The 27,423-nt window shown below is 40.6% G+C and overlaps 1 protein-coding gene across 4 annotated transcripts; it reads left to right on the top strand.

The window, feature by feature from the left end:
- Positions 1-23: 23 nt before the first annotated feature.
- On the top strand, positions 24-27,356 carry Nrt (Neurotactin). 4 transcript variants are annotated; one of them, XM_011632740.3, is made up of 7 exons: positions 24-288; positions 4,154-4,381; positions 20,446-20,643; positions 21,972-22,179; positions 22,648-23,146; positions 23,347-24,012; positions 24,096-27,356. In XM_011632740.3, exons 2-7 carry the CDS (start codon positions 4,163-4,165, stop codon positions 24,481-24,483), a joined length of 2,178 nt encoding a protein of 725 aa, XP_011631042.2. In that variant the 5' UTR covers positions 24-288; positions 4,154-4,162; the 3' UTR covers positions 24,484-27,356. The 4 variants fall into 4 exon arrangements, with proteins under 4 accessions (XP_011631042.2, XP_011631043.2, XP_088926567.1 ...); XM_089070441.1 differs by lacking the exons at positions 24-288; positions 4,154-4,381 and adding exons at positions 17,094-17,222; positions 17,553-17,591; XM_089070440.1 differs by lacking the exons at positions 24-288; positions 4,154-4,381 and adding exons at positions 17,094-17,222; positions 17,553-17,672.
- The last annotated feature ends 67 nt before the right edge of the window (positions 27,357-27,423 follow it).

Here is a 27,423-nt window from a genome sequence, read left to right as displayed (position 1 = left end):
GTTGCGCGGTTAGCGTCCTCGCGTAGTTTTCGCGTGTAATTCTGTGTTGTCCTGCGTGAGAGTTCCGCGTCGTCGGTTGCAACGGAAAAGTCGAGTCCGAGGCATCACGCTGCAGCGCGTACATCCGCAACGCATCTCTCTCTCGTCATCCTGTGAGGATAATAAACGGCGGTCTCGACTTAGCGGCTTTTATGAATCTCGCATAACCGGCCGTGCGTGCGTCTACGAACGTGAACGTACGAAAATCATCCATCCATTCGGCGGCGTCCATCGACGCGTCCCCGAGGGGTGAGTTCCTTGCGCTTTGTTTCCGCGTTGTGTACTCGCGCGCGCGCGGAATTCACGATTCACAATTCGCCGCCGGATTATTTATCGTCACCGCAAATGCGAAATCGAGTTGCGAGCTTGCGAAAGGTTTCGGGAACGATCGCGATTTTAATTACATCTTGTATATTCTGTGAAATTAAGCAAAAAAATACATATATTTATATTTTTTTTTGTTTGATTTTCATAGAAAATATTGCTCGCATTCGACGAGCGCATTTGAATCGAGTTATGAGATTAAAATAAATATATGTATTATTTTAATCTCGCAATTTCGATTCGAATTGCACTCGTCGAATACGAGTGATATTTTTTTATAAAGTAAAAATTGATTTTCCAATTCGATTCCGATTTGCACATTTTCTCGCAATTCTCAGAAATAGTATGATTATTCAAAATCTTACGAATGGCTATGAAGTCTTATGGGAATACACGTCTGGAGTCGAATACTTTGTTTCCATGAGGTCGAATCCACGTGATCCCGGCGATTAATTTGCGTAATTAATTTCAAAATCATCCGGGGTTTTGATTAAATTAATCTCGAATTAATCTCGATTAATGTTCTCGTTTGTTAAGAAATCATGAGAACATTTGAAAGATTTCCGTTTATTTTCATTGTGAAACGAAGTAGATACTCATTCAGGTTTCTGAAAAAGAAGGGAAAAAAATTTGAAAACGTGAACCAAGTTCGTAAAAAAAGAGAAATATTCTTTCTTGGCAGAAAGGAATCTTCTAAGATTTCCTATATAGAGACCTAATTATTGATGCGTTGAATTCACAGGAAGAGAAACGAATGCTCTATTGTAGTGCACGAAAGTCGTCCTTTCAGTTTCTAGATGCATTCAGCCAACGAAATAACCGTTAGGCCGGTCGCGTCTTTAAGCGCCTTTTTTTACAAAGCGGGGTGTCTATTGATGAAGAAAAAAATGTATGGCTTCGTTCTTCACATTTCCCGGTTACTACACGTCGCATTTAGCCTTAATCAACCTCACGCCTCAAGCGGATCGTGTCGTGTTTGATTTTGCTCGACGTTGTGTAAAGTCGAAAGTGAAAGAAAAGATTCGCATGATGACGCGTACTATTTTCCGCTAAATTTTCTATTCTTCGATCAAACGAAAACATTACGTCTCTTTTCTCGTTTCTCTCAGAATAGAAAAAACGAAGTGTCTATTATTTTAAATAATACGAAAAATCTGAAATTTTTCCGAGAATGTTTTATCCGACGAAGCGATCAAATTCGCGGAAAATTTTATCAAAATTCTGAAAATTTTTGTTGAAATTGAATTGTTGAATATTTATTTTTCCTTTTTTTTATTTCCCTTCCTGCGAGAATGCTATATATATATTTTATTACTGCAGTGTTACATAAATTTGTTTTAATATTTTTAAATAATAACTTTATGTCAAAAAAAAAAAAGGATTAAATATTTAATCGAATACGCAGAGAGGACAGTTCGAGAGAGGTAAAAATAGTTGGTGCCGAATTGATTCTCGAATTAAGAATTCAAGGATGAAAGGAAGAATCGTTTCTCCCGAGATCCTGTTTTCGTGTATTATGCATAAAAATTTTTACATATCGGGCAATCGAACTCCAAACGACGACAGTCGTTGAGCGTTGTAGCTTGGCGTCGCCACGACCAGACATAAACCGATCGATCGCGTGGCACCGGTCCTCGAACTAGTAGACAGTCGGTGCATATACGATAACATGCATTTCTTCGTACTGCGCGGTAGAACATCGCAATATTTGCATAATTCTATTACAGACTTGCTCGAGTTTGTGCGCACGTTTCCCTTATTGATCGCCAATTGGCGATCAATAAGGGAAACGTGCGCGCAAATGCATGATCATATATTTAAAAAGATAGAGGTTAAAATTTAATTTATATGAACTCGCGGTGACCAGGCCAAGAATGTTTCCTGTGATTTTTATCGAATTATATTAGAATTAGATGATTTTCATCACGCCGTTGTCTCATTCATCAACTACCTTTTTATTCATCGTGACAGAAATTCTCCGTTCTCGTGACGTGTCTTTCGTATTGTTATAAAAAAATTCTTTTTAAGATAAAATTCTTTTTAAAATAAAATTATCAAAAGAAATTGTGAAGGAAATTATGAGACAAGCCAGAAAATATCTATCTTAGTTTAACGTTCACGAATGTCACCTTTCCATAAATTTAGCCACGATGAATAGAGTGGTTCAGCCGCCAGCCGCGGTAAATCAAATTAAATTTGGTTGATCGGGCTAGCACGCTAAATCATTTAAGCGATCATGCTCCGCACAGACTGCAGGACGTTTCGTAGATGGTTTGATACGATACGTACGATTGTAAATGATCGTAATGCATTATACACCGAACATAGCCGCTCCTTCCATCGGAATGCAATTATCGAAGTTTTACGCAATCGTTTTTGACGATTTATTGAATTTATTCAAACGAGAGGTAAATTTCACGTATTATAAATGTGAAATGAGAAGTTTATAAAAAAAAAATCTATTTCCAATGTAAAATAAAATGCTTTTGTTATTCATAAAAAAAAAAAGAAGTTTGGCAAAGGCAGTATTTTTCCCTCGCGAGATTTTAATTTTCCTGCACTCTCTGCAACTTTATCATGTTTTCAAGCGGCAGGTATCGATTTGCCATGTAAGTATAAATGTCGAGGTAAACAAATTGATCGAGATGATCCGACAATGGAATACCACGCGAATGAGAGAATTTTTATTGGAGAATGTTAAAAAAAAAAGAAAAACGGGTTACCATCTCAGAGAAATTTCATTCTCGTTGTTATTTGGAGAAATCTCAATAATACTTGGGAGAGATTCGCGGACTTGATCGTAATGTAATAACTCGGTGCTGTATCTCGAAACCGATTAGCATACCTCGAAGCAGCGGATGAAGACGAGAAATTATCGTTCGCCATGCCATCCTCGCGCACGTAGCCAAGTGACAGCTGTTGAATAGCAATTGAATGCGATTAGTACATCGTTCGAGTGTTCCGGGCGCAATCTTTCAGTCGCGGACTCTCTTTGTTGAATTTAAAAACGATTCTCACTCGCGACCACGAAATTCCGACGTGTGACCAGCGTCGTTTTTATCACAGTATCTTAATTTCTTGAATGTGGAATAGCGCATCTATAGATGCAGACTCTAAGTTGACTCAGAGTATAAAGCGCATTTATAGACGCATAAGTTAATAAGTTATTTTGTTTTATAAATATTATTAAAATTGATTGAAAATATTTTCTTTTAACATCGAGAATTTCTAATTTTGAGTTAAAATTTCATAATTAATGCAAATTTAAAGTGGCAGCTTCGATAAAATTTAAATACAATATATTTTAAAAATTGTGCAAAATTTTTTGTTATAATTAAAATCTTATTTAAAAGTGTGTTAATTTGCATTTTTTTAAATTAATATTCACTATTTTATAGTCATCTTCATCTTACATTTTATTTATTATGTTAACATTAAATTTAACAATCATGGAAACATTAAACAAAGATAAAATTCGCAAATAAAATTAATGCAATCAATTTTTTTTACGAATTTTGTCCTATATATTGAATTCACCATTTTGAAATTTGAAATTCTAACAAATTTGTATTCAATGACCTCGAAAATTCTTATATATAAATTATCATCTAAATCCATACACGGAAAGAGTCTGCACATTTTGAACGTACTTTGCCTTTTGAAATCCCACACTCAAGGGATTAATCATCAGCGTTTAAACTCCCCGCAGACGAGCGCGTGAGAATCCGCGTTGAGATTTAGCGCAGGCGACGCTTAATTAAACTCAGGCTTTCTCCGCTCTCGATTTCAGGAGTAGAGAATGAGTCAGACGGACAATCTGCAGGATAAAAGCATGGATAAGAAGGAGATCGCTGAAGAAGAGAGGGAGATGATGCTGAATGCTGAGAACACGAAGCACACCGGCGCCGCGCCCGCGCACGATCTCGAATCCGAAGAGCAGAAACCGAAGAAGAAAATACCGATCGGCGGCATCAAGATGCCCGGATTCTGCCGTACGAAGAGCAAGGAGCCGTGCAAGGTACGCGATTATTTTGTCTGACAATGAGAAAGAGAGAGCGAGAGCGAGAGCGAGAGCGAGAGAGCGCTTCTCTGTCGGGACGCAAAGTTCCATCTGGACAACGTTGATCCGACATTAGGTGCGTCCATCGTTCTCTGTCCTCGCTCTCTCTCCACGTCGATTTTTGTATTTTTTTCACGCGAGAATCGTGCCTCGCATGTGCTCCGTCTTAGGTATCAGCAGGTGTAGACAGTACGGCGTTAATAGACCCATTGTTTAGCGATGGTATCACCTTCTGCTCCTACGTCATCGGGCGCTCACGCGGGTAATTGCGGTTGCTATCGCATTTCAGATCTGCGAGACGGTCGTGAAAAGATCATAAGAATGCCAGGTAGGAATGCACGTGCAGTTTAAATAACGCCGCGCGGAATTGGAAATATGAATTACGAGTCCGAGGAATCTACGCAAATGGGCTTTCCGCACGTTTTCTCGCTGGAGCTGCTAATACTTTTGCGAAAATGAATGTTTCGCGAATCTTTCAACGACTCGTTTTATTTCCTCTCGTCTAATTGACTCGAGAAAGTAATCGAGTCGCGATAAGGTCAAACTCGGCCATTTCAGGCCTCTTTCCTTTGTTTGTTTCCGTTGTTATTGTCGTGAAGCGATCTAATCGATATCAGGTGCGACACTTAACGTCATCCCGCTTAACTCGATGGAAAAAAAAAATCGTTACGGTCCTACGAACACCCCTCATGGGGGCGAATCATGGGGGCTTTACATATCGCTTTTTTTCGAAGCGAATTACCTCATCTTCGCGAGGTTCCATGGTGACGCTGAAGTAAACAAAGGACGACGGTCGTATCAGTCTTCGCACGAAGATCTTACATCCAAATTATTCTAAATTTATAAAACGTAAAATTTTACGCGAGAACTTTATGTATCCATTTGTGCCAAAGGAAACCACTCATTATGGCTCAGATAAAGTAATAAACTGTAGCGAAGCTACATCGAGGACTTTATGGGACTAAGAATATCGCAACCGTTGCGAGATAATCCGCGAAATAAACCGTGACGATGATTCGCAGGATGTACGGGAACCGCATCCGTCGTGTCCTCCGCTAATTAAATCGCGAAGATCTCGTATTTCTAGAATTTACGCTCGAGAGAGTGCAGGCGAGTTTTACCGCGCGCTTTCATCGCGGTTCTTTTATCCGTTATTTCTTTATTTTCACCGTCAGCGTTGCGACGCCGTGAAACCGCGAGTACCGCGAGCGACTTGTAACGACGATGACGACTCGCCAACAAAAGTTAACGACCAAATGATTGTTTATCAATGTTATAATTACTTCCGTCGACAACCACGTCGGAGAGCCACGTCTTCCGAATCACTTCCGTAACTTCGAACTTCATGTCACGGCGCGATAAGCTTAGAAGATTGAGTGGAAGGCAGCTCGTACGTATAACGATAAAATGTAGCATCGTCGAGAGCGAGAAGCTGACATGTTTCCTCTTCTCTTCTTTGCTCTGCCTTCTTCCTTCGCGTCATTCGGCTGGCGAACGTCGCGTCGAACTGAAAATACTCGCATAGAAATTTCCTAAAATCCTCCCAGTTACAAGGAAGGTTTAATCCTACAGAGCACAAATTCAAATCAGAATACCCAAATGGGTCTGTCATCCTGCGATTCTAAATAGAAAATCCGTTTTTATTCCATCATATTTAAAATCGGATTAGTGACGTTGTAGAAAATCGCTTCTCTCTTTTTTTTTTTTGTCAAGTTTAAAATACGAGTGACGAGATGACCATAAGAACACCGGCGCTCGGCAACTGACTCCTCTCTAATTGACTTAATTCTTCTTATTAGCCGCCTAATTGGAGAAGAAAGTGCCGATTGTCACCTTGCTCTAGAAATCATTATTTCGTCGCGCTTCAATCCTTCTCACCGCTCACCGCTAAGATCCATGCCCCTTTCGAGACTCTACCATGTGACACTTTGCTCAACGGCTCAAACGAATCTTCCCATTCTTAATTCGATGCGATGTTGATCTGGAGAATCGCTTCTCTCGTTCCTTTATCGTTGCGTTCGCTTAATGTGAAATCAAGCGCGCGCCGTCCGACAGCGTTATGAATATTTTCACGATCTCCAGCAAGCGGAAGAATAGCGGATAAAGGAAAGGAAATGACGTCGAGAATGAACAATCCTTGTATCCTGATAACTTATTCAATCGCGCTGTCCTTCGATAGCCCCCGTGCGAGAAAATATTTATATTACCTCTTTCCCCCTCCCCCTCCCCGATCTTTTAAACGCGCAAGAATGACAGGAACGCGAAATAGTGACAGCGACGATCGATTGAAAATCCATTTCCACGTTACGCGATCAATGGAAATATCGCACGATCTCGATCGTGCTCGATGGCATTCCTCCCGTAGTTCCATTCCTGCGCGTTCAAAATATCGTGCGGTCGCAGATGCGTGAACGCGTGTGAAATTTATGTCGCGCATCTTTTCCGAGACCATTACGAGATCACCGCGGCTCACCGTAGCGTGAAACATCTGCCGCGTGCAGGAAATATGGAAGATCGAAGTGACGAAGAGAAGTTTTAAGGCCCACAATGGAGGAAATATTAGGAATAGAAATACCATGTTAGGAACAGAAAGTATTAAATTTTGCAAACTTGGAATAAAGATTAAGTGTAACACAAATAAGTTTGAGTTTGATATGGCTATATGTTACGTTTGATTTTTATTTCAAATTTTCATTTTCAAAAAAATTTCATATTTATTCCTGTGTCTAATTTCCTCTATTCCTCGCGCAAAGGCTAACGTTGCGAAAAGGTCCCTCTCCCTCCCCTTTTCACTTTTTGATATTTGCATGATATTCGTCCGAATGAGCATCACCTGGGAATCATAACGAATCGAATGACCCCTGTATAATATTTACGATGAAATAAAATCATGAATTATTTTTCTTCGTCCACGATTTAAATTACCTGGTAACCGCGGTCTGAATAGAAGAAAAAGAGACGAAAAAGAGGGACGAGTCACGGTCGGTGTTGCAGCGTCTCGTTGCAGCCAATCAGCTCGTAACGCACCAATTACACGGCGCTCAATCTTCCCTCTATTGATAACGTTATAAAGATACATAATGTACGTCCGGGGCGGGTTTTCTTTTAGTATCACTGGACCCGGGAACGAGTTCTCGGTCTCGGCATCGAGATATGTATATTCAGCACGCGGAAACGTCGCTGCTGTCGCTGCGTCGTCCCTCTGAATAACATCGGTGTGTCTAAAACGCGAGGGATTACCGAGAAAGCGTTCGCAAACGCGAACGACTTCCAACGGCAAGGAGATGAAATCGGTAAGAGCTTATTCCCGTGGAGAAGACGGAAAGGTTTCACATTAAACACAAAGAAGGCTGAACGCCACGAAGGTTGAGGTCTGGTAGCAACATCTCGCACGGATGCTGGCAGGAGCAAAAATATTATTCTTGATTCCTCGTAATTCTTATTCCGACCTCCTTTCGCTTCTCTCTTTTTTTTTTTTTTAACGGGCTCGTAAATCGTGGACGGAACGCGGCGGGGGACTTTGTATAAACGCGGCCCCGCGACTAGGGGCCAATTGGTACCGCTCTTCTTGTGGACACAGCTTCAAGCCATAACTATCTCCTGCCGGCGATGAATGCGAAACGACGAATAAAAGAAGGAAGCGGTTCGTTGCTCCGATTGATACCCGGCACGTGTAAAGCTCGTGAAACAAGTTTTGAATGGGAGATTCATTATTTGACCATTGAAAAATGTCATTCTTTTGTTTCGCTGCCGCCCGATTAACGACGAAATTGAACTCGGAACTTCCGCAAAATATTGCAAAAATTAAACGTAACGCTTCTTTTTTGTTTTATACATGTAATTTTTCAAGATGTTTTTTACATAAGTATGTTAAAGTATAATAACATCTTTTGAGATGCATGGCTTCTCAGATCCGTCCACCTGGTAGATTAACCTTATTTCCTAGACACAGCATTCGTGAAGCCTTAAATAAAGGGTTGAAATAAGCGGCGTCTTTTTGTCACGCGCGATTACGGTTTGCTTTCAGAGTAAAACTTCATCATCGGAAGGAGTGTCGTCTTCGAGATAACGACGAGGTGCGTTCCCACGACGCGCGGGCTTCGATCTTTATCAAACGGCCGAATTATTCGTTCGCGTGACAATTCCGAGAAAGGAAACGGAAAGTATAGGATTAGGAAACCCGAAGTATTGCATTTCACGTAATTGCCTTACCAACGATCTCCAGACTCGCGACGGGTCTTGCTCTAAACCCCTCATTTCTCTACCAGCTGCGCTTATAAATTACAGCAGGTAACAAATTGAGTTTAGACCCGTTGTAATTTGTCCTTTTTATCGCCCCGCTATTCTAACTAGAATTGTTTTAATTTACGACTGCTCACAAAATGACATAATAATAATGTTCAAACGGAGCAAGAATTTATATTTACATACTCACCGTCTTTAATCGCCGTGTGAAGTAATACGTAATTATTTCGCCTTTATTAACGAAGCGGGTTGCAAATGAAGACTTAACATTATCCGAATGTCCTCTTTGTTACGTTCTTTAGCATTGTGACGGAAAACGTCTTACAACCGCTTACAACCGACGCATTCCGATTAATCGACTAATTGTAGTGATTTAATGCTTCGCTGCTCGTTGGGCGCACGCGTCGACGTTTCTTTAAGCGAAATTTCACTATTGCCAACTTCTCGTCGTCTTGGACTGCTCTTACCGGAAGCCCGAGCATTATCGCGTAGAGTGCCTCCCCAGTTTTTCATTAGCATCAACATACGGAGGAGCGGCAGCCGGTGCACGCGCAACGAAACTCCTCTTCTCGCCCGTTTTCCGAGCGCGGTCACCTGACGCGCGAGCCGGAAGCTCTTTGCTTTATCGTTTCGACTTGTGCCGTGCAGTCTTATGCCCTTACGTGCGCGCCGTCACGGTACGTGATTCCGTTGAAATTATATCCCGGCTGACGTGGGTCAGCGGACTCTACGTTTCGAACCTGTGAACGCCTGCGAACGCCTCGCGTATCCCTGGAAACGGAGATCCGGAGCGGGAAACGTAAATTTCTTCGGGATTGCCTTATGAGACGCGATGCCTGTCCATTTAATTAAATCGTATTATCATACGGCATTTCCCCCCCCCCCTCCCCGTGTAATCGGCTCGATTTCACGCTGCGAAAGCTGCGTTCTCGATCCCACGTAACGGCGGCGTTTATTTCGCCATTTGACGCAACGGGAAGCGCGAAATATCGTATGTCGAAACAGCATTTCGAAATTGTTCCCCTGCAAAAGCAAATGTGATTAATCAAAGATTTTTTGAATTTGAAGTCATTATGGAATGATAAATCGGATTGAGAATTCGAACGAGGATTGAGAATTTCTACTCCTAATGTCCACTTTTACCAATGTAGATTAATTGTAATCTGAGTTTATTTTACTCTTTATCTTTTTCTAATTCTTGGGATAATAAGCAAGTTAAATCGAGATTAAAGTTAATCTACATTGATAGAAATGGATGTAAGACGCGCAAATTACGAGATATATAAACTCATAATATCTTTCTACTCGTTACGTCTATCATCTGGGTAATTTAATAGTTCGTGTTAATTTGAATAAATTGCCGAGACGTGTTTAATTTAAATAGACATACACTCAACGTAATAATTATAATTAGTTTTGTGTTTTATTAAATTATAATTAGATTTGGAAAAGCTAATTTAAATAAGCTAAAAATAAACATGTTCTCAAGCACTTTGAGAGCATGTTTATTTTTACGCCTTAAAAGGCCTACGCGCTAAGATAATGTTCTTTCCAAAGAAAGTTGGCGCACTTACAATTGTTGTTAATAATTACACAATGCCTACGAGCAATCCGTAGGTCGTTTCTGCCATCTGCTCCTCTTTCATTACGTTTCTCGCCCTCGTTCCCCGCTTCATCTGCTCTTTTTTTGTTTCCCCTCCCCCTATCTGACACAGTATCGCTTTTTTGGGGGACGAAACTCAGAGGTTCAGAACCAGAATAACCGGAACTTTCCTTCTATCGAGGCTCACCACACACAGTTGGTTACGACACGTAGGCCTGTATCGATTCGCGCGTACTACACGCACGTTGCGTATCCAGCCGGGTGCAGCCGGGTGCGAGAAGCCGGGTAAATGAAAGTTTTCTCGAAAACCGCAAGGTTGACGGAATGACGGAAGACGCGTTTGGCATGTGCAAACAGAGCGTGAAACCAGCGCATAGTCTAGATCTCGACGAGATACCTCAAGCTCGGAGGAATCAAAATAAAATAATTACGAGCGACGCGAGGTGAAATTACAAAAAAAAAAAATAAATAAATAAATAAATAAATAGGTAAACTGGACTATGAATGATGATGACATTTCCAAGAAACGCAAGTGTACCTGACAAAGTGTCGGCTTAAGTGACATTAAAAAAAATAACGCACGAGTCAGAATCGCGTTTACAACTCGTTAGCGTGCAAAGTTGCCGAGAGAGAAATCTATATGGAAATATCTATATTTATATGCGGAAGGCACTATGAGCACTCTGCAACGAGATAAAAAGTCTTTCCGGAAATAAAGATTACGCTCAAATAAGCGCAAGTATGTCACATTCTTTGATACGCATTTGAATAAAACACTCGACACACGACAGTTCTGTCTCACCGTGAACTCGGGAGTGCCCGTGTTAATTGTCCCGACGATTCATTAGGATTACGTCATTGCGGGCAGATGTGAATTCACTGTATTTAAACGGCGCGTTCCTTATTTCTACGTCGCTCCGTGAATCGCGATCAGACGTAACGTGCGCGCTCCTACGCGACTCTGTTTATGCAAATTGCAATGTATTCTATCTCTCTCTTCCTTTCTTCCTTCTTCTCCTCTTCGCCCCTTTTCTTCCTTCTTCCCTCCCCTCTTGATCGTCGTAACAATAAAGAGCATCAATTCCACGTCCCTCTCGTCGACACCCCCGCCTCATCGAATTCGCTTCTCTTCATCTTTTCTTTCCTCGATGCCTCTTTCTCGCCTCGTCTCCGGTACACTCGCTGTGTAAACAGCAACGATCCGGACAATGGCCTTTGCATAAATCGCCACGGTCTACAAGGCGGTCGATCGCACCGCCGTGGACACGTTTAATGCACTCTGTGAACTGTCTCGATCCATCGACAACCTATCGACCCATATCGAGTAAAAAGTAACGCGACATGAAAAGAAGATTAATGACATCCCGTTTCCCCTTGAAATCGGAATTTATTTATTTTGTGGAAATAGAATTGATTACCGCGTGGAAGATTGATCGTTGCGCAAATATATAAATAGACGATAATGTACAATACTTTGTATATAATGTTTGCTTTTTCGTATAAATATTTAATTAATATACTTATCAGTATCAATAAATCATTAGAGCTCGATAGTATGTATATGTTTATTTAACATTGAATTAACTTATTTGATGATATAATAAACATGAGATGTGTAAAATATTAAAATTGCTATTGTATACATAATAAAATGACAAAAGAATAATTCCCAACTACTGAATATAATTCGTTTAACTCGATGACAACTCTGAAAGGGAGCATAATTGTCTGTAGCAGTGACACGAATATTTATGCAGATTTCGTCGTTAGCACGACGGAAGTTGCAGATTAGCGTGCGTGACAATAACATCGTGTTGCTTTCGAAAAAGACTTGCAAAATGAGACGAATTCTGAACTTAACAATAGGTAGAGGGGGGAGAGAGAGAGAGAGAGAGAGAGAGAGAGAGAGAGAGAGAGAGAGAATGCTCGCTCGTCGTTCTTTCGTAGCGACACGCAAGTGCGTATTTATAGAACGTGCCCGAGGGTGGCTTCCACGCGTCAGCTACGGACGCGGGAGGGCTGAGAGTGCCAGAGAAGGGTGAAAGTTGCGTCTGATATCGATTTCCGCTCGGTGGAACCCACCGCTGCATGGACGGTCGCGATTCTCACCGGAGCGGCGAGTCGCTCGTTTCCACGTCGCGAAATTCAATTTAAACGGAGTTCTTATCTATGCGGACAGTCTAATCTAAATTAACTTAGAATCAAAATCAGCTCAATCGCGAAATTCGACACGAACGCGAATGTGTCAGAAAGAGCGCGCCCGAAAGGAGCTCTTCTCCGAAAGAAGCTTCGATCGAAGGAGATCGATTTCCACGCGTTTCTTTCTCTTGCTATGGAAAATTAAAATATAACTTTGATTAAATGAGAGAGACTTTAATGTCGCTGAAGCTTTTATCAATCGCGAATCTTTTCAAACTTGTGATCTAATTTCTTATATAATTTCGCGAAAATTGCGGAAGGATTTAACCTAATTTTATTTCCATTGTGGTAATTAAAGTATAAGTGACTTGTTAAAAATTTGAAAATTACTGAGAAAAAATGCGCCAATTATATGCCACTCTGTTTAATAACCACTGTGTTTAATAACTACTGTATTTAATTAAATAGATAGAAATCTTTTCAGTAATCAAACAATTATATCATGCTTGAAATTGTTTTCCTTAATTGTGAAAAAGGTTTATTGGAACGTAAATGAGAAATTACTTCTAGAAAATAATATTTCATTCATGTGATATTTACAAAGATTTATTAGATTCTATTCGTGATATTTGATATTTAAACTGCATCTGCCCGTCTGCACCGTCTGTTAAATTTATCCTCTCAACTGAGAATGAATAGTCGATAAAATGCAGAGAAAGTAGGGAGAAAGAGAGAGGGAAGAAAATTGCGCGACAATATAAAGCGGCTTCTCTCCTTTTTTTCCACGTTTTATTAATAATCATTTTTTTTTTTCTCTTCCCCCGTTGTTCATCATACGCGTTACCCGTGACGTTCGCGTGAATATCGGAAACGATTCACCGAAATTTTTATATCCGAGAACCACGGCCGCTCGGTTCCCGTGGATATCGCGTGGCGTTGTAAATAAACGAGTTTGAAGCGGTGGTAAAACGATTAAAGGCTGGACGCGCGAGGCTCGAGGCGGCGATTAACGATGCAATCGGTACGCTACGCGCGGTTTAACCGCCTTGCAAATCGTTTCCCCCGTGTCGTTTCCTCCCCGCGAAGAAGATAAGAATTATTCGCGGGCGAGATGATGCACGCGCGCTCACGTTCGGCACGCATGTTTCACATTCGCACATGCGACGATCGAACGCCCCGCCGCACGCGAGTGTGTGCGTATATACGGCTTCGTGAATGGAAAACGGCGCGTATATTCGATAAAATAATACGCTTACGCCGGAATCCCCGCCTCGGATGGCGCCGGTAAACGCGTAATTTTGTGTGCGTGCGTGCGTGCGTGCGCGCGCGCGCGCGCGCGATCCGTAAATAAAGCAGCGTGCATATTAAAATATTCCACATCTGGCGCATTTCGACCGGGGGTATCTCGTGCGTGAATTATCGCTTCCGGATCTACATTTATGCGACAAAGTGAAAATTCTGGCATGTTCCGTAGCTTGTACCTTCGTTTGTGCGACGCGAATGTTGTGCCTCGTGCCGTTTGGAGAGTCCTTTGCTTGTGCCCATAACGTGTGTACATAAGACCGATAATGCTCAGAACATATGGATACGAAATGATGGCAGGAGGGTGCCGGCATTATGACAAGGGAGAGAGGAGAGGGGGAGAATTAGTTAGGGTGTCACATTATGAATGAGATCGAAGGGTGACAAGCCTGGCGCGATCGGTAAGCATTTACTGTGATTCTCAAAGCGAATGGGAGGAGAAGAAATCGAAACAACATTAATCACGAAAATGTTATCGCAAATGTTAAAGAAACACGCAAATGATATAGGTAAAGATAAAACGAACGAAAAAGTTTGCCCGCATTTTCCGCATCGTGATTGAAAACACGAAATTGAGAGATAATTTCGTATATTTACAACGATGAAATTCTGACACTCTAATTCGTATCAAAAAAGCTCAACGGATTATAAACAGATAATGACATTTTCGAGTTGATATACATTGACATTTAATTGCTAACGTTAGATACAGAGTGATAAAATTATTGCGCATTTTCGTGCAAGAGGTGAATTTTCAAAGAAGTTGAGTTGATTTAATTTCTTTTTAATTCTATAATCCAAGACACACATTATAATTCGTTTTACATCCAATATTTATCTTTAATCAGTTTCGCGTCTTGAAAGACAATGCATAATATATAATTTCGCTGTTAAAATTTTGACAGATATTCGAGGATAACGAGGAGGTTAAAATTTGTCTTTCGATCTCCAAGCGTGTCACAGTAATATAATCCATAATTTCGCGTACAATCGTAGGGAAAATTATATTCGAGAAATACCGTACGTGGAACCTATAATTCGGTTTGATTTACCACGCGCCAACGATGATTTACTTTATGATTTACTATTATTTGCCGTTTTAAATCCAGCATCCACTCGCTCGGTCCAACTCGGTGCAATTACACCTACAATGTTCGCGCTCGCTACCTCATTCCTCTTCATCCGCATGATTTGCGTCCGCGATATGTTTTTGCCCTGCCCGTTCCCCGGCCTCGTTCCGTAGGCGTTCCGTAATTCGCGCGCGGTGATATATTGCGAGATGAAAGATCGTGCGATGTGCGGCCGCCGCCGCGCCGCGCCACGGCGGAAAGCCGGCCTGGCGGGCGTTATTAGATGCATCGGTCGCATAACGCAACGCCGAAATCCATCGCTTTACGGTCACGCGGTTTCGTCCAGCATCTGCCATCACCTCCGGCTCCGAAGAGTCGACGGTGATGGCACATGAGTCACTGCGCGTATGTACATACGATTCTACGAGACGCGCGTACATAATGTACCCTCTAGATACTAGCGCGGCAGAGACGCGCGAGGCAGGCGAAGAAAAGTGGAAGGAGATCGAGAGAGAGAGAGAGAGAGGGGGGGGGGAGAGAAAGAGTAAGTTCCTGTCGAGAGGATGACTGCACATATCGAGGAGGACAATGAGCCCCTCTCGACGGAGGAGCGACTGCAACGCGCGGCGAGACCTGACAGAAAATCAGACGCGGATTCAGGAACGTGAATTCTCGCTCTCTTCAAGATTGTGTACTGTCATTTGACTTAACTACCGTGTAATTTTTAATGTTCCCCTCCCCCGTACCGAGTCAAATGGCTGCTGATGTTTCATGATAGCTCCTTACGACACCGAAGGGTTTCTTCACGAACGTTACGTTACAGTCGAGCTGCTTTCAGATTTTAATTCAGCTTGCTGCAGTATTATCATTATTATTATTGTTAGAGAGACAGAAAATTTTCCAACATACAGATATAGATGAATAGGATATACAAATTAAATAAATAAATCGAGCACGAAACGAAATTTAAAACATTTTTTTTATCACCGCGGAGAATTGGATAGAACATAAAAATAGATGGAACGAACAAATATAGAGAACGTGATAATCTCGAATTGACAGAAAAAGATAAGCGCGAAAGAGTTAAAGAGTTCGGATATAATAAGCTGGTTGGTTAGTGCAGGCTTCGCATCACGGGGGAAGATTACGACGATCGGGAGGGGAGCCTCGCGATAACGACGTTTCGCATCGGGGATCTCATGCGAGGTGTGAAACGGTAAATGCGGGATTATCGTGCGTTTTTATCGTGCGAACGTAATCTCGATTTTTTTTCGCGATGTGACGTGAAAATTATTGCTCACTCGTATGCCGGATTTGCGTGTCTATGAGGCGTGCGAAATCGCGATAATCGTTTTGATGCTATTAACGGCTATCTTAAATCGGACGGGGGAAATTTTTGTCTTATCAAACACGAAAGATCAATACTCCAAATCTGCCGAGGATTTTCTTAGCCTTGACTCTGTTTATCGCGAACTCGTATTCTGCTACACACAGTATTCCGCTGATCCCGTTAGCCAGCTCGTAAGTCGACCTCGCGCCCTCATTCACGAACCGGTGAATTCGGCAGACCGGAAAATTGGGGCTTTCCTTCGCGGTGGTCACCCTCGCTTCCGGCATGCCACCTGCGACACGAGAGAGAGAGAGAGAGAGAGAGAGAATTTGTTCGACAAAGAGGGAAAAAAGATCATAGAACTTTGACTACGTATTTTTAGAAGTGAACCATTTAGCGGTGAACATGCGCATCTCTTAGCGTTGCTTCGCATTCAATCGGTAAGCTTCAACTTCAAGCTAAATGTAACGCTAATCAGAACATTAAATGATCCGTTGAATTTGACAATCAGCCAATTTTTAGATCACATTTAATAATTGAGAAAGTTATATTTTTCAAAAAATCGAAGATTGACCTAAATCTGTGCATGAAAAATGTATATAATTCGATAAAACACTGACACTGAATTGTTTTATCGCCAATTAATTTTTTGCATCAATACAAATTCAATCAAAGGCTAAAATTTTTCTAAGAAGATCATAACATTCTTGCTTATATATTTGTCTTTTATTTAAGATTAATCTTTTTTTCTTGTGCAGATAAAAATGGCTTATCATTAAGAGTAACAAAAGGGCATGTGTACGGCAGCGTGTGTGCTTGCGCAGAAGTAATTCACATCGCCGTTATGAAGTGAATGCAATTTCCCAGAAATAGCAGCGAATTATTCTTCATGCGGAACTAAGTCTCTCTCTCTCTCTCTCTCTCTCTCTCTCTCTCTCTCTCTCTCTCTCTCTCTATAAAAAAACGCCCTTCGTGCGGCGCCACAATGGGGCGGCGATGTCCGTTATGTGTCGTGATGGAGGATACAGTCGCAAACACGGCGGCGGAGTTCCGCGTCGTTCGAGGAACCTTGATGCGATATATATAGTCCATAGCGCGATTGCGAGCATCGTAATAATTATCCCTTTGTCATTTAATAACCAGGCCTAGACAGGACTTGAACAGGTGTCGAGCCGAGACACCTGTATTGCGTATTAAAATCGAGCTCTTTTCACGACGCGCGTTTCGCGCGTTGTTCCTCTAACAAGATAGCTGCAATGTAAATGAAACTGTAAGACTGCAGAAGTTAGGAAATAAAGGCGATTTACGGAATCCGTTTCGGTCGGAATATACGGAGTGTGGTTTGCACGCCGCGTAAATAAACGCGATAAGTGTTTGGTTCCGTCGGAGGAGGCGCCGATGATACTTTCATTGCATGTCAAGCCACGTGTTTGCTTTCAGCCGAGGACTGGCAGTCGGAAATGGATTCCGTATTCCGAGGTACTTCAGGGCCGGTACTTTCTTACGAGAGCTGTCTCTCACGTCGATGTTACCCGTTGCTGTCCTGTACTGTGTACTAGAGTACGTTTAAAATCCGCTTTATCGGCTTAGCGTCTTAAACCTGGAACCTCTGTAGTTTCGCCAGCTGTTGCAACTTTCTTGCTATGCACTTGTTATCTTCGATTTTTCCAGAGATTTTAATTACGGGCATCGCAATAATAAACTAACAACAAACGCAAATTAAACGGGAAAAGTACAGGATTGTAAGTATTTATCAAGTTATGAAATAATCCCGGATCCAGCGGGGATAATACGCGTTTTGTGTTTATTAAATGCATCCTGCAGACCTGCTGGAGACGCAGTCACGGCGCTCGGCCTTGCGATACTCGTTGCGTGAAATTTATTTATAGAAATTTGGGTGCGGAATCTCCCTCCCGGATGACACTCGGGGGAAATACGCGTACTTGAGCTTGAAAGCGACCAGGCGTTGCCGTGCGCCCTGTAATAAAAGGATACATGCACCGTATCTCCAATTTCAATCTTCAATTGCCTGCATTAATGTACCTTACCAGCATTAATGTACCTTTCTCTGGGGAGAGAGAGAGAGAGAGAAAGAGAGAGAGAGAGAGAGAGAGAGAGAGAGAGAGAGAGCAAAGTTCTTCTAAAAGTATACCACTTGCATCTTTCCTTATCCCGAATCTATAATCACTTCCATTTGTAAAATGGATATTTCTGTAAAAAAAAAGATAGTCTTACAAATGATTGATGGATAAAAGTTGTTCGAGCCTTAAAAATTGCAGCGTTAAGTACGCAGAGGATTAAATATATCTTAGATGTGACAGGCGCAGAGTAAATGAATCAGTCCGTATGGTAGAACCTAACGGGATTTATCATGGCAGATATTACATTTATTAATAACATCGGGTTCCGAAAGCGAGAGCCCGAAGACCCACCAGCATTCTACGAGGATGAGTGTTGTCTGTGCCTGCATTCGTGCGTGCGTGCGTGCGTGCGTGCGTGCGCGCGTGCGTGCGTGTATGCGTGCGTGTACTCGGATACTCATGTGGCGGGCGGCTGCGCCACGCGACTCCACTTGAAAGCATTCGGAGTCCAAATATAGCATGAACGTACCAAGCATCCCAAGCCCATCTCGACGACGAGAGTACGAGATTGATGCCTCTGATAATCGGTCGACATACGGAATTGGGCGATCCAGAGAAGAATCAGAAGCGAGAGTACGAAGAAGCGTCTCGCCTTAATTGATGCTGAGATAGCACGAGTCAATGTTCCGAGGCACTTCAGAAACATCAACGAAGCAAATTGATCTCGATTTATTCCTAAAAAGTAAAAAAACTCGTTTGATTGAGTAAAAAAATATTTTTAATTTCGAACAGATCATTTTTTTCTTTTTATTCGCGTGTAAAAATTAGGAAAGTTTAATTGACTTGATATAACGTTAATTACATTGGAACAAGATTCTTCAATCCAGAAACATGGAAAAGTTTAACGTGGATAAAAAGTATCAAATTTAATTGCGATCGATTATGTGTCTTTACGTCGAACATCGATTTAAAGAAGATGATTCAAGAGAAATATCTGTAATCTTGGTGAAGGGTGAAGAGCCATTAACCTGTATCTCTAACGTTCGTAGAACTCGTAATTGGTAGTAAGATAGTTTATTTTCGAGTCACTTTAAGTAACAAGTAAGCAATAGCGGCGATTGCCCGCGATATTTTCAGAACTACACTATGGCTCACGCTAAGGATAAGTCTGCAGTTTGACTTCAAATATATTTGAAAAGTATTGAATTTATAAAAGATATTAATTACACGCTTTTATTTTATAATATATATATAATATAATATATATGTATTTCCCTGTATTTTATTCTTCAAAAAAGCAACTTTCTAAAATTATACTAAAATTATATTATACTAAATTATTCTAAAATTATAATCACATGTACATTTCGCATTATGTTTTTTTTAAATATAGATTTTCAAGTGTCTGCATCGATTTCTCTCGGCGCTTACTGATACGCTCCTTTTAGAATGAACTCCTTATTAACACGTGGTGTCGAGGACTTCTATCTTTGTTTACTCGCAGACAACCAGGCCCTGATTCGTTCGAGATGTTCAGAGCACGACATGCCGAGGCAGCTGGCTCCGAAGTGCAGCGCCCAAGAGTCAGTGGCACGAGTTATTGCATTCAAGTCCAAGGTTTCAAGACTCCGAGACAGGAGTGTCTCGCTACTCTAAAAATAATAATCTGTCGCGTCTTCGAGAAAAGAGAAGAGCTTCTGGACTCCGGAGAGGAGTTCGGATGAACGACGATGACGACGACGACGACGACGACAACCGGTCGCCGTCGTCTCTTTGTCTCGCCGAAGTTGACCTTGATTTCACTCTAAGTGCTCCTAGTCGGTTTGAAATCAAACGATCGCCTTGACTTTCAAGCACCGACTTCACAAAACTCGACGTTCCACAACGAACGCACGTCGCGCGACAGAGCGAGATATGTAGCAAATTTTTTAGCAAATCGCCGTACTTCCTGAATTTTTCAAAGGATGAAAGGATTATATCTGTTTCACTTTAAATACAGGGTATAAAAAAAAAAAAGAAAGAGCTCGGTTCTAGTCCTCGGAGTAGAATAAGATTCCTGACAAAACGATACTTTTTTCCTCTCTAATTACTTTCTACGTCTTTTTCTTCGAGAAACGTATTATGAAGAGATGACGTACTTAGAAGAAATGAGGCTAATCATCGCGCTTTGTAAAAACATGGCTGTTAAGGAGGATCGATATCTCTCTTATTTTCGACGCGTGACTAAGTACAGTTTGCTTGATCGATTTTAGGATGACGAGACGAAACCGACGGAGTCAACGGATGCGGAATCAGCCCCCGTGGTGACAAAGGAGACCGAACAAAATGCTCCGCCCGCGGAAAAACCTACCACGCCTGCTAAAGATTCTAAGGAAGGGCGAAAAGGCATTCTGAATGCTATACCTATTCGTATACCTTTGGTATCAACCGTTTTCTCCAGAAGAAAGAAGGTGCGTATCTTCATCGAAAAACATTTTTACCCCAAATTTTCCGAAGAAGAGAACAATATCGAAATATTAAGAAATTAAATCAGTTAGGAACTATAAAAAAAAAAAATCTAGAAAACTGTTCTATCCATCTGCGTTTATGTTAGTTCGCGCACGAAGCAGGGATTATTAGCTCTCCTATTCTGAAAGATGTTCTTGTATCTAACATCAATTTATCTAGATGTCGAGGATGTAAACCGTCCGAACGCGATTTCACCGAGCGGAAATATGGAATAATGGCAACCTAAGGAAAGAAAGCGTATTTTTGTGCAGTCGCGTGAAAAGAGAATCTCTGAGAATCTCTGAGAATGTATCCATATTTATACAATCCATAATCCATAAGTCAGAAACTCGTCTTCAAATTTCGAATATAGATACTTCCTGAAATATCTTATTCTATCCTATCTTATGCTCCAGATTTTTAACATTTTTTAAAAGTCTCCAGACTTCTCTTCTGGTCCTTTCTCTAAATATGGCACGTTAGCTTCGACACTATGGAATACATATGAGACATTCGATTGTAGCAGCGATCCGATCCTCATGAAAAATGAGGAAAAAAAATGACCCACGACTTCTTATTTTTTACCAAAAAAAAAAAAAAAAAAAAAACTATTTTCGAATCGATCACATTGTACGTAAATCCGAAATCTCGCAAGTGTGATCGAATGATACGATCATCATCTCGCTTGTGCGCGACTCGTGACTATGAAATCATGGAAGATAGATATCCCAGCAGATAGAACTGGGAATAATTGCGTCCCGTTAAAGGGCACATATGATACGTACGTATTGAACGCATCGAGATGTGCCTCCATACGGTACTTGCAACCGGATGTAAATTATACCTGTGTGAGTGGGTGCCGACTCGTTTTTGTGTCCAGCTCTTTGAGTCTCCCATCTCTCCGATATACCCAGTGTCGCGTTTGATTTTAATCATCTTTGTCACGTTGGATATTATATTATGATATTCTTTGATATAAATAAAGAATCTCACGCAAATCTTATTATGGAAAATGGCATGAGAACTTTTAATCAGCTCGACATGAGCTACGAAATATTAAAATTTGAAGCAATTTGACCGAGAGCCATTTTCCATAAGATTTGTGCGGGAGGGTTTCTTTTCCTACATCTATTTATTTTTTTCTAAATAAATTAGATAATATGTTTTAAAAATGCATTAGATACATCGGATAAATAAACAGAGTCTTTGACCCCGATATCAAAATGGATTATCGTAGAGAGTTTCTCGATTAATTTGCTTCTCTAAGACATACGTAATACGATCCTTCCAGGAAATGGACGCCGAGTTAGGACAGACCGGCGCCGCCGGATTAGCGAGCGTTGAGACACTTGACGATGGCGAGAAGAACCCTATCGCCAATGAAGATGGTATGGAAACCGTAAGACTCGATGGAGAGGACGGTCCCGAACGTGCCGAGCCACCGAAGCATCCTCTGGTAATCTGTATATCCGCGCTCAGGAGACACGTGGTCGTTTCAGGTATTAAAATTTGCCTCACGTCATATTTCAAATATGTCGTTCATTTATTAAAACAACGACATAACTCAAAGGACAAAATTTTCCAAAACATGAGTTTGAATGTTTTAAATCGTTGAAATTTATGATATCATTTTTAAATGCGATTTTAATGTAATAATTGATGATAAAAAAAAAATAGTAGTATTATTAGTTCTTCATTTAGCGTATTACATTTTCGCCTATTATAAAAATAAATTCTTAGAAGAAGCTCTTTTTGATCTGAGACGTATAATGACTTAGTATAAAACTCTTTTCAATTAAGAGTTTGCAAAAGCTCAGAGTTATGTCGTTTTATATTTCTCTTGAGTAATAAGAACTCAAAGGTCTCTTTTTTTTTTCCCCCAACCAATTAAAAAATGTATAGCAAATAAGCGATATATATTTGTATTAATTTTACGTTGGAAATTAATTTTCTTAATTGTCCGACAGTGGTGACTCTGCTGATCCTGCTTAGCATCATCGTTATCATTTGCATTGCCTGCGCTGGGCCCAGGAAGATGCCTGTCCAGTCTCTGAAAAACGGCAAGTACATTGAGGCGGTAACGTCCTGCGGACCGGTGCAGGGCATTCTGGAGGATGGCGCCTACGCGTTCCGTGGTATTCCATACGCGATGCCGCCGGTCGGCAACCGTCGCTGGCAACCGGCTGAATCTCTGAGCCGCATCGAGCATTGCTGGAATGGCACTTATCTAGCACACAACTCCTCCGAAAATTGCTGGCAACGTGAGGCGACATCCGGTCTCATGGATGGCGTCGAGGATTGTCTCTATCTTGACGTGTTCACTCCATCAGTGGGATATGACTCCCCGTTACCCGTGGTCGTCATGATTGGTGCTGAAACTCTGATCGGCGGCTCACCTGGAGTGATGCAGCCTTCGGCCAAACTAGCGCGCGTTCGCGACATGGTATTCGTGCGGCCAAACTTCCGGTAAAATATTATAAACTACAACGTATTCTTGTCATTTTCAATCAAATTGTTTCTTATATTACTTCTATCGTCGTGTGTATTTTAATAAAATAATCAATTTTTATATCAAAAACTTTCTCGAGTCAGGGATGATTAAAAAGATATCTGCAATTAAGTTTCAAAGACGTAAGGACTTATTTTTTTATTCATTATATTCTTAGGTTGGGAGTTTTCGGATTTTTGGCGGTCGAGCCTCTTACCAGAGCGACTCATCCTCCAACTTCGGGCAATTATGGATTATCAGACATCATAGCGACCCTTCAATGGGTACAGTTGAACATCGAAAACTTTGGCGGCAATAAATCATCCGTAACTTTGTGGGGACACCGAGCGGGCGGCACTCTCGCTACGACACTAATCGGTTATCGTCGAGCCAAGAATCTTTTCTCGAAAGTGTGGATATCCAGTGGTAGTGCGATATTCCCGGGGAAAGAATTGAGCGACTCTGAGCGATCGAACATACCGTTCCTCGAATCGATTCGTTGTAGCGATGCTGCTTGCTTGAAAAGTAAAAGCGCCGAAGATCTTATGGACGCCATACCAAACACGTGGCTTCCTAGTCCCATCGGTCTGCCGGGAATGAACGAGGGCGGAAATTACAAGAAACACGAGTGGCTCGTTCTGGACGGCTCGATTCTTCAGGAGCACATTGGCCGAATCTTAGCTCAAGAGAATCTTACGGTAAAAGTAGTGATGGGTACTACCGCGCACTCCGGTATCCCGCAACGGTATTTGCAATCGAACGCCACTCTCAATGCGACGCAAGTCGAAAAAAACGTACGAGAATCTTTGCTCGGAACTGCCGGTTTTGCAGATGAAGCTCTGAGGTGAGTGGTTGAAGTTGCATATGATTAACGATTGACATGTATTTAAAACAATCATTTTTATTATATTTCTTTAAATTTTTCAGACGCTACAACGCCACGTTGAAAGGACTGGTTGCGATGATTTCCGACATCCGTGTAGTGTGTCCCCTGCTGACGCTTGCCAGGATGAGGACCAACATACCATTTTACGTAGCCACTCAATCACGCCGACAATTTGCTGATCCTGATAGCGATGCTGCAGCTATTCTAGGAACCTATGCCGCTGTCACGCCCGAGGAGAAGAGACACGTGTCAGCTATGCAACAATTGTTCAATCATTACGTGTGGCATGGCGAAGTTGCACAGGCCGACCAGTCGGGTGCGAAGCGAGTCTTGGTTGTCGGCCAGGATACCCTGCTTGAACAAGGCTATCCAAATTGCGATTTCTGGATAGAAAAAAATATCGTACCTATGTACGGCCGGGTTGATTAAAAGGGCTTACGTCGTTGTGCACGTCTGTGTGTTAGAATCTGAGAGATCGCTCCTTGAGCGATACGCGTTGTCCGCTGAATTTCCGCGGACATTGATTCTCATAGCGCAGATATGTACTTTAACTACTTAAATAGATCGATAGTAACAAGCGTTCTTCACGCAGATTAACGAACAAAGATCATGCCTTTGTGGTGCGACGTATAGTAGTAGTACCTGTCACATTATGACAATTAATTAATGTAAAAGAGAGAGAGAGAGAGAGAAAGAGAGCCAAAATATAAAATAGTGACTAAAAAAAGGAGAAGGAAAGAATTTATGTAGATATCGTGTATGTCAACGTGAGTTCGTTCTCAATGCTGAAGTACATAACGATATTTTATAAGTTATATAGCAATGAGAAGTGAATGTTATTCTTTGTATTCGAGATAAACGTGCGTTCAACCACAAGGCACGTAAACTTTTATGTATGTGTATAAATGTGAATCAAACTGTAATATATTGCGTAAGGACGGTGTAAGATGTGCCGAGGAAGACGCGTAGAAAGACATAAGAGCGTAGTTTAGAAAAGGATTGAGATAGTTAACGGCGTACATTACAATTATATTCTTATAAGATGTGAGCAAATGGGTGCGAAAAGAATAAAAGGAGCAGCAATTTTTAATAATCTCTTTCGAATCAGTCGCAATAAAAATTCTTCTCAAATTCGAACGCAAGATCGACATTTTAACATAATTGAAAACCTTTGGCTTGTTACGTGAAGATATTTTATTCTTCATCTGCTTCTTCGTATTCAGCTCATATAGACGTAAGTTAAGTCTAAAAAGTTAGGCGTAAAAAGGTCTCGGAATATAAACGATTAGTTAGTAGATCCTCGGCGCATTATCTCGACGAGAACGATTTCATATCCTTACACATGATGGACCATACTCTTCTGCTACGGGAAATATTTTTAGATCAGGAAAATGTGCAGGAGGAGTCTCATAGTGGGACATATGCATTTGTGCATGCATCGCGTTTGTGGAAATTAATTTTCTCGGAATAGCTTTCCTTCAATTCATCAATCTTTGTCTTTTTGTATGAAAAATTTTTTATTATTAATATTTTTTTATACACACACACATATATATATATATATATATATATATATATATATATATAAAATTTGGAGAAAACGTAATTCTCTTCCGCGGTGAAAGAACTGCAGACTGAACAAATAGCGAGCAATATTTATCTATTCCATTTATCTATCCATTTAAGAAATCCTCATAAAGAACTTTCGAACTTAATCAGACTGAAGCTGCCAAATTTGGTACTTTTTATATTGGGTATTATCCACTTGAACGATAAGCGTTTTACTAAAATTCATAGTATTCGGACTTTGTATGCGTAAAAAAATTACAAGTCACGTTCGCGAGCCCACGCGATCAATGGCTTTCTTGCGCGTCTCTCCTCTTCCGGAAACGCGACTTGTGTCTCAGAAATGACAAATGATCTTGATATTCTTCAATTACTCATTTTTACGATTATTATAATTATTACTTGATGTATTGTTAAGTATAATTTATTTTCACTAATATGTGATAAAGTAGTATTTACGAAAAACCTGTACGTTATTTTATTTTATAGATAGGTCACATTTTTTGCATAATTAATATCCGTTATCTTAATATTACACAGAACGATGATATTCGCGACAAACATCCGTTGTGGTATATTCTGATGGATCGCAACTAAAAATACCAGCGGAGTTTTTAAGTTTGTACTGTTAGTATATCCTTCATACGTGAAAGACATTTGAATCTCCTAAAAGTCTATCTAGCAACGAAACCGCATAGTGTATACATATATTGAGCATTGTATTTTATAAAGGAAAATTTCAGAATAGTGTGTATAATTTTGTGGATATTTTGGATATTTAAACTGCTTCTACTTACGCGATCTCGCGGCACTTCGCGCGCGAGGATCACAATATAAACGTACGTGTGCACGTTATCTCTTCAAGAACACGCGTGATGTATCTATTTGAATACTCTCGTACAACTTGATTATACTTTCACTATGGCTAGATAGTATGTGCAAGAATATTACTGGTGACTTATTAAAAAATATTACTTGTACTCTTGAATGTTTAGCGATATTAAGGCAATTGCATTCCATCGAAATCTTAGACAGATGCTCGTACGCTCTTCATTTGCTTCATTCTCGGACGTTTATTGTAATTTGTAAAATGTATAATGGCAAGTCTAAATTATTCTTGATTTGAAAACATTGGAATATTTTGTGTATATTTTACTTTAACATTTTTCTTTTTACGTGACTATACACCTATGAAATAGGTATATTCTATTAGCAAGTATTTTTAAAGAATTTATTGTATTAATTATTGAAAGATGACAAATTTAATTTTAATTCGTAAGCATATCGACATAATAGATGGTTCGTCGACTTATTTATACAGAGCTACAGTATTTTGATATATCAAGCGAATTAATTATAAGTATATAGAGCGAGAGAAATTTATTTGTATGTTGTTTAAATATTGTCAGGCCTCGTACTATCGGATATACACACACATATATATATATATATATATATATATATATATATATATATAATAATAATATATTTATATGAGAAGAGTTTCACTCAGACTGATTTGAATTTTATATATGTATTCACATATTCAGAAAATTTGTATTTATTTGACTATATCATTGTCAAAAGCCACTGTCGAGGCTACTTGCACATCTTGGTAAATATTGAACGCGATGTGCATTTGATATTCTGATATTTTTCTTAATTATCAACCATGCTGTAATACAATTTTATACTGTATCTACGATACCATCAATAAAACAATTATACATATAAAATGGCCAAAATTTTGTTACCCAATGTAACTGACGGGAAATGATCTTAATATCTCATATGTACTAAAAA

This window comes from Pogonomyrmex barbatus, unplaced genomic scaffold (genome assembly GCF_055798465.1).
Source record: "Pogonomyrmex barbatus isolate J1 unplaced genomic scaffold, ASM5579846v1 scaffold10, whole genome shotgun sequence".
Classification (NCBI taxonomy): domain Eukaryota; kingdom Metazoa; phylum Arthropoda; class Insecta; order Hymenoptera; family Formicidae; genus Pogonomyrmex; species Pogonomyrmex barbatus.
The sequence above is the reverse complement of the archived record's forward strand: the minus strand, read 5'-3'. Positions and strand labels throughout refer to the sequence as shown.

What these genes read in the sequence shown, in the direction of transcription:
- Nrt (XM_089070440.1), top strand. Translation starts at nt 17,109, where the DNA reads ATGTCCGTTATGTGTCGTGATGGAGGATACAGTCGCAAACACGGCGGC. An exon ending in TTTTCTCCAGAAGAAAGAAG is followed by an intron (nt 20,644 to 21,971) that starts GTGCGTATCTTC and finishes CGATCCTTCCAG; the next exon opens with GAAATGGACGCCGAGTTAGG. An exon ending in GAGACACGTGGTCGTTTCAG is followed by an intron (nt 22,180 to 22,647) that starts GTATTAAAATTT and finishes ATTGTCCGACAG; the next exon opens with TGGTGACTCTGCTGATCCTG.